This window comes from Pleurodeles waltl, chromosome 9 (assembly GCF_031143425.1).
Source record: "Pleurodeles waltl isolate 20211129_DDA chromosome 9, aPleWal1.hap1.20221129, whole genome shotgun sequence".
Classification (NCBI taxonomy): domain Eukaryota; kingdom Metazoa; phylum Chordata; class Amphibia; order Caudata; family Salamandridae; genus Pleurodeles; species Pleurodeles waltl.
Window position 1 is genome coordinate 637,390,895 of NC_090448.1, and position 14,631 is coordinate 637,405,525.

The following is a 14,631-nucleotide window of genomic DNA, read 5'->3' on the forward strand; positions in this document are numbered from 1 at the left end:
TCAGAACGGGTATGCAGACTGTGGCTTGTCACTTGCAGGCGAGCATCTCGCTACCTGTAGTGCAGCACGTAATTAAACAGCTCTGCAATTGTAGGTGCAAAATGCACGTGGGCAAGGTGGGAAGGGGAGTGCAAGGACAGGGTGGGGGTGGGGGCAACCCCTATACAAAAAAAAGTTTTCAAAAAGCGATAATCACTTTGGGGGGAAAACACCGGCATCGAGAGTGAGTCTTGGTTTGCCCCACTGTGAAATGTCCGAAAATCTTTAGAAAGGTAGCTTGATATTCAGTTTAAATAAAGGTGTTTGCTTCGTTCACTGGACCACTTCCTGGAATCAGCAATAAAGTTCTCTTCTGGACGGACAACCTGATGATCACTTTTCTGTTGCAGTACCCAAGCATTTGCAGTCTAGTCCCAGAATACAGGAGAGTTATACCTTGCAACCGCCGATGAGGCATTAGAATATGAGGGGAAATAAGGTGCTGTGTAATTTATATTTGTATTTATTTATCAACTGTAGCATTTCTACAAAAACACTGTACATAGCAACAAAGTGACAGTACATACATCAGTGCCAGACTGGGTGGGCACCTAGAGAATGGAAGTGGTTTTCACATATTATACAGATTTACAGTAATCAGTTTACTAAAGAACGGGGGTTGTACATTTGGTGCGAGGAAGTAGTTAGCAATTGTTTTGTTCTAGTATCAGAAGTGTGTTTTGAGTGCACCCATGAGGTCAGGTGGTACATCGATTGCACATAATTAAGCAGGAAGTGCATTTCAGAGGAGGGCCCTAGTTCAGTAGCTCTTAACCTGTGGTCCGGGATTCTGTAATTGTGAAGGAATTCCAAAATTGGAGGCTAAAAATTAAGGGGCTGATTACGACCTTGGCGGATGGAATACTCCGTCGCAAACGAGATGGATATTATGTCCACCGTACTATGATTTCCATAGGTTATAATGGGATCGTACTACCGCGGACGGGGTATCCATCAAGTTTGTGATGGAGTGACCCTGTCAGCCAAGATCGTAATCAGGCCCTAAGTTTATATCCTCAGATTGATTTGTGAAAGCAGTGCAAGTGAATCAAATAGTATGGACAATGGGTGGCCAAAACTGAATTCAGAAAAGCTCCAACAGTCCAATTAAATATTTCATATTTTGTGCATTTGATTGACAAATGCTTGTTCCCGTATTTTTTTGTAATTTTTTTCTGGTTCAAATAATCAAAATTGCTTAGTTCGGCATCCCCTGATTGCAATAATAAACTCAGTAGGTGTCCCTGGATTCCAATAATAATCCAGTAGGTGGTCCAGGGTTCCCGTAAGGGTGCATTGGGGTTCCACAGAAGTCAAAGGGTTAAGAACCGCTGCCCTATTTAGTTAAAGGATCAGAATCTCGAAGAGGCACAGGAAAGGTTGGAAGGAACTAGGACGTTTTGGCTGTTCAAGCATATATTGTGGGTGGGTTAGACAAGAAATGAGGATTTGCCAGGAAGAATTTGGTAAAGGGCTTCCAAATTTGATCAGCAATTTGATCACAGCGCTGCCTACTGGTGACAACTACTGAATATGGTATCAGTAGAGCAAGGTGAGGAGAATGTATAGGATTCTCCTGTGAAGTTTAGAACTTTGAACAGTGTCGAGAATGAGAAGAGAAGGAGACCGAGCAGTAATCTGTATTAATAGTGAAGTTTGCTATAGAGTAGTGCAGCAATCCCAAAATCATTGGCTAAATGGAAAGGCATTTGTGGCGGACCTTTGGTATTTTTAAAACAGGTTGGAGAGTGAGGAGGAAAAGAGAAAGTGTTGATACAAAAGTGGGTGTGTAGGTGACAGAAAAATACATTTTGTCTGTTTTAGGTGACTTCAGCATAAGGGACTACAGAGGCACCCAGTCGCAGATTGTATTGAGACAGTTATATTTCGACTGCTGAAGGAGAACAGTAAAGGAGAAGGTGCAAAGATTTTTGTATCAACAGCAAGCCTATGATAGGATAATCCGATAGAGAGGTCATCGCTACAGGATGCGGTATAGATGGAGAAAAGATGCAGACCTGGACTTAGTTCGAGGGACACCAATCGGTACTGGAGATGGCAGGAACAGCAAGGAGCCACGTCAGATTTGGAATGAGTAGTCAGAAGCAGATGAGGACTAGCATGCATTGCAGGGGCGAAAGGGGGGGATGGCTGAGGCAGCGGTGGAAGGCAGTTGAAATAACGTTAACAACTTGATAGGCAGTGTTTTTGTCAAACGAAGAGCATGGAATTCCAATAGAAAGGGACTGAACGGATTGAGTGCGTGAAAATAAAAGTGTAGCTGTTGAAAGAAAGGATGAGTTTCTTGAGAAGAGGGGGAATAGGGAGAGGAGGAAATAACTAGAGGGGAGGAATGGGCAGTGGCCTGTATATGTACTTATAAGCACTTACATTACATAAAATGAAGTTAGCTGGTCAGCCATAGAGATCAGTGTTAATTGCAGAAGATGATGAGATCCTATCGGGCAGGGCCCGCAAGCTGAACGGTAAACGGTTTTAGTTAGGGACCTAGGTGGGTCAGTCGTGGTCCATGAAGGGCATGATTTAACTCAGTAGGAGGTATGTGAGAGGAGGTAGATTTGGACGGACTGGGTGCGCAGGGAGGTTGGTGGAGGAGGAGGGCAGAGTCGTTGGGGACGCAGTGAGGATGGTCCTGCTGCCTTCAGTAACAATTCTGTAAAGTTCTGCGCAGTCCGAGTATTGGAACTGTATAACATTCAACGTGTCGGTGAAGCACTGAGATTTGCATTCTAAAGATGCTTTTTAAGCTGTATGCAAAAACTGTGAGCTCTGTTTATTGAATGCGCTGTTTGTAAAGTTTTGCGCCGCTCCATAACTTGAAGTCTGGCCTCTAAACCATCTTCTGAGGAGAGATGAGATGTAACGTGAAATCTGTTTGTTAATCATTCTTTCCAATTCCCTTGGATTCAGTCTGGTTACTACTGACGTTTGAGAGATGTCTATAATCCTAATATTTATTTTCTGGTACACAGATTTTAGGGGTATGACTTGCCAAAACAAGAATAGCCACGCATTTTTCCCAGATGCAAGGAGATGTTTTTTAGTCTCCATGCCATTCGCCTAACCCAGAAGGTTAGGTAAACTGAGCAAGCAACATGGATGATGGCGACCTAGAATTTAAATACGAGTGACACAAAAAGATAATCTAAGGGTTAAGACGGTTACAGGAACAGATCAACTGGCAGACAGAAGCAGAGCTGAATGCCAGAAATATATGGAATGGTCACTGGGGCATCATAGAAGAATGGAAGGCATCTAGCCTAGACAGCAAAAGGAACAACCAGAGATGGGCAGAAATGATGCTAGCCGTGTAAACCAAGAAAAGGACGACAGTACGATAGAGCATAGGTACAATAGTAACACAGACAGCAAGGGGGAGAAGTTGGATAGTTGGTAATAAATACCTCCTTAGTCACATGAAAGCAAAACTGAATTTTAGCAGGACATATACCAATCTATCAGACCCTAGCAGCAACAAGATGAAGGATGTAAAAATATCAAATAAAATGCAAGTGTGATGCTGACATTATATGACATGGATAGAGAATAGAAAGTGTAAGAGCCAGAATATGCGTAATTGGGTGGCACATATCATCACCATACCCGTAAATCTGATTATTAACACAATTCAATACTAATCTGTCTTGGGCAAATCCTAGATTTGGCGCTAAGTCAAATTCTATGTTTCGCTATAGGTACTAGAATGAAATATGTTTAGCCTGTCAGTATTGATCAAATGAAAAAGAAACCTAAGAAATGTCACTGAAAGTCAGGGGGACAGTGAGTGTTTGCACATTATTGTTAGTTATAATTCTCCCTAACTAGGATATGAAAAACTTACAATTCTTCATCATTCACACAGCAATACCGAATAGCGTAAGCAGTTGAACAAAGAGCTGGGCTGAAACGTGACGGATTATGAGTCTAAATTAGACCACTCAGTAGCATGGAACACGTGCATTTGGCCCACTTTGCAGACCCCACAAAGAAGGCAAACTACCAAAGGCACTACACAATACTTGAGGAAAGTCAGCCAGCTTACCCCATTGTACCAACATCACAAGCAAAGAAAGTATAGGCGCACTGTGCAAATCTTTTCCCACTGGAACTAAACGATCAAACATTCATTACACAGGGATATTTACTGATCCCTGAAAAAGGCCTGAGAGAACACAAAAGTCCAAACTTTCTTTTAGAAGTCTGAGTTAGACACTGTGGACAGAAAAGATCCCTATTAATCATCCATGAACAAGAGGATTCAACGGTATCAGATAAAATGGTCCTGTAACATACCCAAGGAAGACATCAATGTAAAGACACAGTAAATGGCATACCTGTAATACACATTAAGAAAGCACCACAAGGCAGCATTCAAGAGAAACAGTGTCTCCAGTAAAGATAATGGGATGTTACCAGCATTCAAAAACTGGCCCCAGACTAGCAACTATGATACATAGTGAAAATGTCTTAGGGCACTTGGTTGAGTCGAACAAAAAGAACAAGCAAACCACCACCAGTAGTAGTGTTCTCATGATGTGCAGACTGAATAAACAGAGAATGCTCTACTCTTATTTCAATATACGGAGATCTAGTGATGGATGGAAGAACATTGTCTCTCTGAAGCAGGACTTGATTTTATGAGGGATCAATGATTACATGGATGCCCCTCCGAACAGGCTATGACTCTATTACTGGTGCAATTTGGACAGGGGCTGTGGACTCCATCTTTGCAGATTGGTTCAGAGGGCTGTCATTCTATAGTATATTTGTGTTCCACTAAGATATGACTGGAACAGCAAGGTCCCATCAGGGCATGGTTGCTTGCTCTTTAAAAAGAACAGTATGAAAGCTATGGCTAAGTAGAGACTATAAATTGAACAGAATGCAGGAGGCTCTTCCTGAAGGCCTGAAATAGGCCCCATCCCTGACATATTGTGCCTGAGGGAGGGTCTTTCACAGCATAATTAGATTTGCTTAGTGAAAAAGTGTATGCCAGATAGGTTCCTCCACGGTCTGGACTTATATGCCATCTGTGGAGTGGTATGAGGAATAGCTTTTTCCCCAAGGTAGCAACAGTCACCATCATTAGAGCACAGGTGGATTGAGGGAGGGTCTTTAGTGGTAACTTTAAGCTTCAATATTAAAGAAGTGTATGTGTGTGAGGGAGACTATTCTACAAAGTGCAAGTTTTTGAAATAGGCTTGCCCTTCTATGTGAGGGCTGTGATCCATCAGTGGAGCTATTTGTGTGTGCACATGCTAGAGTGAACATGCACATGAGTGTATTTGTGTGAACATGTTTGTTAGATTTGTGCTAACTGGAGTCATTGCTGAAGCTGCTAATGCCTTTGTTTGGCTCTGTCAGTGCTGCAATGTGTGAGAAGAAACTGTCTCGAATGAATAGTTGGTATATGGAGGAAGCTGTGTGTTCAATAGAGGTTTCACATCAATACATGTTAGTTCCTTGATGAAGAAGTACCTAAAGAAGTAGGTCACTCATTGATAATGTCAGGCTATATGACTGAGTGGTATGTGATAAAACTGTCTCTCTGTGGTAGGTTCAAAATAAATTGAACATGGAGACAGAATGCTCCTGCGATTCCTTTGGAACATAAATCAAGGATCACACATCCTTTCAGTCACACCTACTAGCATCGCACTAAAGCAACATCAAATAAAGAAAAGGCATGAACAGTAATAGATTTGTCTAATTATTAGGCTTTTCCACTAAAAGGCAGCAGAGCTTTCACAACAAGTCTATTATCATCTTTTCCAATAGTCTTCATTGTTTGCCAAGAGATTTCAATGGAACTATCCCAGCCAGTGCCAGAATGGTCCATCCCCTTCGTCAGTATGAGTTTTTAGGTCCTCACTGCAGCATTGCTCTACACCCCAGACTGGGCGGGGACCTAAGAAGAAAGATAGTTGAAAACTGCATCAACCGTAGTCTCTCTTTTCTTAGAGCTTCAAGTTATCACAGACAACCACCTGCTGTTTATTTAATTTCTCACGCTCCAGGTTTGAGATGTCAAGCTTGTTTAGATTGCTGGTAGAGAAGATATATGTGTCCTTCAGTCTGTCGGCTTTCTTTGCAGGGAAGAGAAGGTCAGCACTTCCATTGAGCTGTGTTTCTTCACTGACCACCTGCTCAAGGTCCCTTCTGGTCACATTGTGGATCAGGCTGATGGCATCTGTAACATTGTTGTCACAATGTCCATTGGTGGTGTCCTTTTCTCTGGATTTACGACGTCTCAGCATCAGCACAATGCCACAAACTAGGCAAAATATAAACAGTAGGATGCCAACTGGAGTTAGCACATAAAACAGTATCCAGTGGTCTCCTAGAAAACAGAAAGGGAGAGGATAACTTAGAAATGTCACAAAGTGCTTCATGGCTATGCTGTCACCATAAAGTAAAAATTAATCATCGTAGTAATTCCTGTATACTTAGTCCTATCCGATACTCAGTCCAATGTTTGGGACATTCACCTTTTAGATGGTACCAGAGAAGGAGCGCTAGCAGTTCAAAGGATTTGGGATTATAGAAGCCAGAGAATAAGTGATTCTAAGTGACTCCAGCCACTACAACGGTTTAACCCTTCTCAGACATTCTGGAACTGTGATGTATTTACTGTTTCAAAGGTTAGGTGCTACATCATTGTTTGGACTAAGTGAAACAGGACATGGTTAGGTCAAGTAACTGAAGGGCAGCTGACCTAAGAAAGCAGGAGTTACTATGGTTATTTTTTTTACCTCTTCCTAAATCTCAAGCCTTTAGGTCCTACTTGTGGGATTATGTTCAAGCACGAGCTACAGGGATGGGATTGTAACATTATGTTCAAAATAAGGTCCAGTGAGAAGCCTTGTCTGCAGCCCAAAAAGAGAACAGTTGTTTTCATATCCAGCACTGGGTTGTTACTCAAGGTACATGGCATCAGGGTATTGAGAAGGGATCATTTTGGATAATGTGTAGTGCTACAGTAAAAGGCTATGATGTTGGGAGCATGTTAGTCTGTTTTATGTTTATCTACTGAGCTTGGGTCTTTGTGAATATATACAATGTGGTCCTCACTCTATCAAGGTTCTGGTTGAAAATATTTTGCTTTGGTTTGAACCTCTGGTCATTCATTTTAAATTCAAACTTGTATTGTTCATGAGGTTTATAACCCATCAAACAAACCACAATTTTACATAAAACATGCACGGATATAAGTATAAGCAACACATATTAAAATAAATAAAATATATACACCTCCATGTTAAACAACAACATGATTTCACAATGAGACAATATCTTTTGTTTCATTCATAAAAAATATTAGAAGAGGCCAATAAGCTTATGTCTAATCTTCCATGCAGACAACAAACACCTAAATACTAGGAAACCGCTCGAATCTGATTTATCCTGCTGAGGGATGTGATCTGGGATCCTCTGGTGTGTTGCCCCAGGCCCTTTTTGGCCCTCGTGCAGTTTGAGCAGCTATCGCAATTGTGTCTCACATGGAAGCTTGTCTAACCCTCTTTTGGTGACTCACAACTGATAGCAGATGCCGGTTGTGGGATTAAGTAAATATGGGGTATCTTCCAGAGAGTCCTATGTGGGTCCCCTTTTCCGTGGTGTCCAATTTATCCTATCAAGAAGTCAGTACTTTTCGTCAATTTCATGACAACACACATCAGGTCAGTAAATGGAAGGTGGAAGTTAGTCTCAGAGGTGGGACTTGATTTAGAGGTTGGCAGACGATTACTTTATCACACACATGATATACATCCCGTCAGCCCTAGTACAAGTGTTTAGGCTATAATGCACTTGTAATAAGGAGAACAGGGTGTGCGTCATATTTTTGATGGAATACCTGTTGCTAAAATCTAAATCAGGCCGTTGATCTGAGCTCCGGCCTCAGTTTCGCATTTTGGCCCACCGAGTCCAACTACAGGGAGCACATTTTTTGTCAAAGGCCAAACATCTGACACCCTTTTATTGCGAGGGTGAGCACCTTCTTTTCTGATTAATCTCACATTCTGTATCTTCAGCATCTGCCCTCAAAGAGATTAACTGAAAATTCTTCAAACCTAATTCATATCACCCTATAAGGCACAACTGTCTTTCACAGGACTCAATGAGAACACTTGCCAAAGTGTTACACAACATTACAACTCTGTCGCCTCCCCTCAGCGTGGCAGTTCCGTATTGTGACAGCAACACGTCTCGAAATTGTACATGCAATTGTTAATGGCACCACTTTCAAGCTCAACAACATGCCTAGTAAAGATTAATAGCCTCATTAGAGTATGGTGGTGCTCACACCCTGCCAAAGCTGAGGTCACCCTGCTTAATTTAAAGTGGTGAAGTGTCCGGTTCACACCAGCATAGCCTCCACTGGGCCTGCCATTGTAAGCCTCTGACTTGGACGCCTCTCCACTCAGGGGCCACTTTTATATTCCTCTATATTCTCCTCAAAGGAGATCTCTGCCCTGGTGGCAGAGATCTGGACCTATGTGTGCAGAGTTACTAGTAGTACCTTATTACACATAAAACCTGTTGTAGGAGACTCGAACTCCTGGTTTGAGTGGGTGGAGACTTGTAAGTGTACACCTACCTGTAAATGTACACTCCAAAATTTGGGTGTGGCAATAAATGTACACAAGTAAATATGAACATGTATAGTTTCTTTTGTGAATAGGGCCCTGTGCAAATTTCCATTTGTACACCTGCTATACTTATTCTTATATAAAGTTTTTTCATAACCAAGCACTGGGTTGTATATCGGGGTACAGGGCAACATGGTATTTAGAGGGGATCATTTTGTATGACGTTTAGGGCCAGTGTGATAGGTCATGATGTTTGGGGCATGTTTGTCTGTTATATGCATGTCCATTAAGCTTGGGCCTATATGAATATATACCAGGTGGTCTGTAACCTGCTTCTGGTTGAAAGTCGTTTGCTCTGTCTCGAATCTCTGGTTGCTCATTTTCATTTCGAACTTTTATTCATTCAGGTTTACAACCCATCAAACAAAACACAATCATACATACAACATGCACAGATATAAATACATTCAACATATATTAAAACCAATAAAAGATATAGGGCCATATGTATGAACACATTTTCCCATAGACACAGAATGGGTAAAAACCTTTGATATATATCTGGCCCATACACCCTAATCCTAGCAACATAATTTCACATTGAGACAATATCTTAATTATATCTTAATAGTGGCTTTCTTATGATCTCATAAAAATAATAGACTAAGCCAATAAGCTAATGTCTGATCTGCCATGCAGACAACAAGCATCTAGTTATAGCAAATACTAGGAAACCACTCGTACCTGATTTACAGATGCTAAGGGCTATTACAAACATTTGTTCCCCAAAATTACAGCATGCTTGAATAATCAACTTTTTCCTACGTTTTGATATCCGTGGCAAAAGAAAAAAAAAGTCTCAAATTCAGGATCAGCAAGCATACCTGGCATAAATTAGTATGATACATTGAGTCAGGCCAGGTGCAACAACAAAAACCTAGTCAGAACCTGAAATACTGTATGTACTTTATCTATTGTTGGATTTAATCTATAAAGCTTTCACATGTGTTATCAGATTTACAGTTTAAAAAGATTCTATTAGCCCAAACCCTTCTCCCCTTGACGTATCAGCTAGCCATTTTCTGTAACATATAACCAATATTTGTATTTTAGCTTCTGGAACATCTAATCGTAACAGAACTAGGATTTGAAAAAAAATGTTCCACCAAGAAGACATAGCCAAGACTTAACATACTTACACCAGGGAAGATAAAACATATTTTTCTTGTTATGTTCCACTAAAAACTTTTTTTGTACTTCTAAGACATCACTTGACCAATACAAATCTAATATAGGAGTGGTCTGACTTTGGTTATGGACTCATTGCTTCTTAAGGTTAGGTCCAACATTGTCTATGGACTCAATGCTTCTTAAGCCTAGGTCCAAATGACCCAGAATTGTAGGTTCACTCAAAGTTACCTTTAATATTGGTTTTAAAAAATGTCCCTCTGTGACTAATCTGTCCACATTTGTATAGCCCTAAGTCCCTGAGCTATTGATAGCAGCAGAGAGTGCTTTTCTTTGATAAAGGTTAAGAACAGGTGATACAGAATGAGCAGTGTTTAATTTGTAGAAGAATAAGTGCTGGTTCCCAAAGCTCTGCTCAAAAGCCTACGCCTGGCACTTGTACACCAAATACCAAGACTGTGTAGTCTAGAATCCATCACATGCCTCTTTAATCGACGATCTGGCACGCCTTGCCCCTTTTTGTGTCTCTTCCAGGATACCGCTTTCCTCTTTGTGAAAGTTTTTCTGTCTTTGTTTTTCTTGCACCTCTGTACTTTTTCCCTTTGTTGTTCTCAGGAAAGATACAATGAGGACAAATAAGTTCCAGTCCCCCAAAATTAGTGCTGGTGGGCTCCACCGACAACCACCTGCTCAAATTAAGCACTCAGAATGAGATTTAAATTTTCAAGCAAAAATTACTGCTGCGGCAGCTCTATGATTCAGTTCCCTAGTACACCCACTTCACTTTGTACTTTCCATGTCAGCATGTGCACAACCTTGTGAAAGGCAGCTCTTACATAAATAAAAGCAACCTACTAGTGTTCCCCTTTAAGCTCCACTACCTTCCAAAAAGAAGGAAAAGGACCTAGTTTATAGTGCCCACCTCTGTCCTTCAGCCAGCGTTTAAGTGGGACATTGTTTTTGTTTCTGCGTCTAATTTTTCAGTTTATTAAGTATCTGTTTACTAAGCGAGACGCTTTAGGAATTAAAAAGGCCTTGGAGCCCTGTCCATGTCATGTCTGTCTTTCATTGGCTCGTGGGCTTGTCTGTTAGAATCTGCTTGATTTCATTAGTGGAAGGCATGCATACGTCATGCCTTTTCCGGTGGATAGCCCTCCTCGAGCGCATCGACCAATTACAGAAAACATGCGAGGCTCGCTGTTTTCCGTCTGGCTCGTGGACTACTTTTTCTCTATTTTCCCAGCGCGATCGCGCTTCTGAGCTCTACTTTTAAGAGGGGCCTATTTAGGAGGGCTCTTTAGCACTAAATATTTCCTTATTTACATATAGTTGTCGTGTGACTAAGGCCTTCCAATCCCGTACATACTTCAAGTGAGTACACACTCTGTGCCTCTCCCTGCCACATTCCTCCACCCTCGGCGTAATGCCCCACCCGCAGTTACTCACCAAAAGAAACGGTAACCTCTCCTGTGAGCACAGTTCCCTTCTTTGGCACCCACCTGAGGGCACCGCTCTTATGCAAACCTGAACCCTAGATTTGATACAACAGCAAATACCGGAAGGGCAGACACACAGCTGCCAAGTAACTCCACGCAGGAGGGAAGCCAGTGCTTACAGGCAGGGATGCCTGCTTGATGAGGTTGACTGTGAGGATGGGGTGATGCCGTGCCAATCCCGGGCTTGGGTAAAGGCAGCACAGTGCAATGGTACTGCATTTGTTGTGTAAAATCCCACTATGTGATATGATAGGTATCCCAGACTTGCACCCACAAATCCCACACAGAACAGTGAAGCAGGCAAAGTGCCTCCTTTGCAGATGAAAATCAATATCCATTCTGAGTAAAATTATGTGCTGCCAATGTCTTCTTGGCACCTCTGAGCTGAATAATTTTCCATGAAGAGCCAAAAGCTTCAAATTTAGCAAATTCCAATCAATAAATTTTTTCAGTTTCTTGCATAACATCAACTGAACACTGAATCGCCTATAAGAACACCCGCAATTTTGGAAGATTAGGCAGCAGAGCCTCAGTGGCATTGAGTGTTTTGCCGAGGATCACACAATTTCATAAAACGGAGCAGCTGGAATTGGAAACCGAGGTCTCCTGGTTTTGTAGTATGAAACGTTGCCACTGAACTATGTCTCTCTAAAAGAATTTCCAAGTAAACATGCCTTAGAAACACTGTTGCCATCAGTGATTACAGACATTGTAAGAACTTGTTAAAAACCTTTTGGAAATGCACAGAATGATCGCTATGAAGGGTCAATCTGCAATTTTATACCTGTAAACCTTCCCTTTTAGTATTCAGATTCTGTAAAACAAATTGTAATTCTAACTTTTCAAAGTGCTCCTGAGGGTCTCAGAGTTGCGGACCCAGTAGCGTTGCAAGGATGAAAGGGGCCCTGATGCCAGCAAGGAAAATGGCTCCTCTGACTGCTGCTGTGTTAGTAAAATACAGCAATTACCAGGATTCAGTAGGCCCTTCAGGGCTGTGGGCCTCGGTGCCACTGTACCTCCTGCAACAGTGGTAGCTGGGCCTCTGTGGTGACCGTGCATAGTCCTTTGCAGCAGCTGGAACAGCTTCCAGCTGTTGCGAAGGAAAGCTGTCCTCTTTTTTAAGGTCGCTTTAGGAATTAAAAAGGGCTCAGAGCCCTGTCCACGTCACGTCAGTGTCTTTCATTGGCTCGTGGGCTTGCCTGTTAGAATCTGCTTGATTTCATTAGTGGAAGGCATGCATACGTCATGCCTTTTCCGGTGGATAGCCCTCCTCGAGCGCATCGACTAAGTACAGAAAACATGCGAGGCTCGCTGTTTTCCGTCCAGCTCGTGGACTACTTTTTCTCTATTTTCCCAGCGCGATCTTGCTTGGCAGAAGTCGAGCGCTTTACATAATATCGACCCTGTTACACAGTTAATTGCACTTTTTCCGGTTACGTACATAAATGCACTTTTGCTGATAGGTTTCATTACGAGTGAAAAGTCGGGTTAGGAGTTTACAACGCTATCAGCTCTAACACGAGCAAACACGAGACCCGTTGCATTACAAATGCTTGTTCTTAATAGGTACTATTTCAGCACTCTGCCTTTAATCAAAAGGAGAAGCCTGTGCAATCGCATCAGAAAGTAAATGAATGTATCAAATGTGCAATCTAGGTGACAAATAACTTGTGTGTGCTAATGATTTTTGTCACGAATATGGTCATAACCAATGAATTAATGATGTTACATTTAAAACAATTAAATGTGGTGATGAGAAGTGTGATTATTAATGTAGTTTACTTATGCCACATTTTCGTAGAGGCACATTTTTAATAAGATGGATGCTGTTTCTAGTGATTTGTTCATTTAATCATCAGAAGTGACTGATCCCAATCAATCAGCCCCTCCCAATAAATGTATGAATAAATGTAACTCCCAACAGTTTCTGCGGTGCACAGGACGCTGTGAAGTAATTGTTTTTTTTTTCTCAAATAGCATTAGTGTGAATTAAACTTTCCATCGTGTTTCTAATGTAGCTTTCTGAAGGGAACCTCCGTTGGAAGTTCTTATGCAGGCTTGCTAGCACACTAGTAAGAGTGCTTTTTGGGAATGTTTCATGTTATGTTGTACAACTCCGGACTGCTGCTGCAGAAGCTAGTTGAATATTTCCTCTACCTTAGAAATGGGTTAGTGTTGTTTGTCTTTTAGTGCCGATCTCATTTCTGATTTGTCAAATGCATGCTATCGCTAGTAATGCTATGCTGAATTTGCAGTTGTTGCTCATTGCTTATGTGTAAAATGAGCATAAAAAACACCACAGACTTTTAGTTTTCCTAAGTGGATTTTGTCCATTTAGATTGAGAATGTTCTTTTCCTTTGGAGATGCTGCTGGTGTTAGTTGTGAATCTGGCAGAATTTTGAGAGACATCTCATTTTCCCTTCTTGGGATTCTGCCCACTTAATTTGGGAGAGCCCTACCTGTTCCCTCTAAATATGCTGATTAATTCCATTATGGTTTTTGCTTCTTATTGGGTCTTGAACTAATACTCATTTCACACTATGTACTCTATATCTGAGCCTTTACGGCACTAGACTGCATTTCTCTGTACTGCTTATTTGAGAATTTTGTTGTAAAATTCATTAACTTTTAATCGATCTAGAGCTCAGGTATTGAGTAGTCCCAGTCACTATTTGATTTACTCTGCTAATCTGTTGGGCCTGATATCAAGAAGAATGGTGAGTCTTGTCACTAGATCAAGGGTGCAGGAGCTGAGCCATCAGAGGTATGGGGTGATCAAAATATTGAGGTTCAGGAAAATACTGGGGTTTGGCTCCCACAAAAATGGTTGCCAAGGATGGTTACATAGAAGCACCTTCTTTTCAGTAGGGGTCCCCAATTATTTTTCAGTGATTTCTTGGTCTTTAATACCCAGTCCGAGGAAGAAAGGAGTTTTTGCAACTCTGCCAAAAGTCCAGTGGTGGACAATCTTGAGAAGTAACTGGGTGTGCGAGCCTGAAAGACCTGGAGTCTAAGTATTATTAGTGAAAATTGATTTTGCGAGTCTGCATTGAAGTATGAGTTTGTGGGATGAATTTTAGTTTTTGTTGTCAGGGTCAGACTGGAATAAAAAATAGGCCTTGGCACCAACATAAAAGTGTCCCAATAGCGAACCAGAAAGCTAAAAGGGTGGCCCACATTTGCAAATCAGGCCAGTTTTGAGCGTGTAACATTACGCTGTATGAGTATTTTGCAATTTATGGGAGTCTTCATATATTTGTGTATGCTGCAGGCAATGCTTGTGGTAATGTCAGGG

The 14,631-nt window shown here is 41.6% G+C and overlaps 1 protein-coding gene across 1 annotated transcript in view; it reads right to left on the minus strand.

The window, feature by feature from the left end:
* Positions 1–486: 486 nt before the first annotated feature.
* The window catches only part of LOC138259788 (protein jagged-1b-like), a 439,654-nt gene continuing 425,509 nt past the window's right edge, over positions 487–14,631 (minus strand). Inside the window, exon 14 of the mRNA XM_069207676.1 lies at positions 487–6,400. Coding sequence (XP_069063777.1) covers positions 6,018–6,400 — 383 coding nt within the window. The 3' untranslated portion in view covers positions 487–6,017. The remainder of the gene's footprint in view (positions 6,401–14,631) is intronic.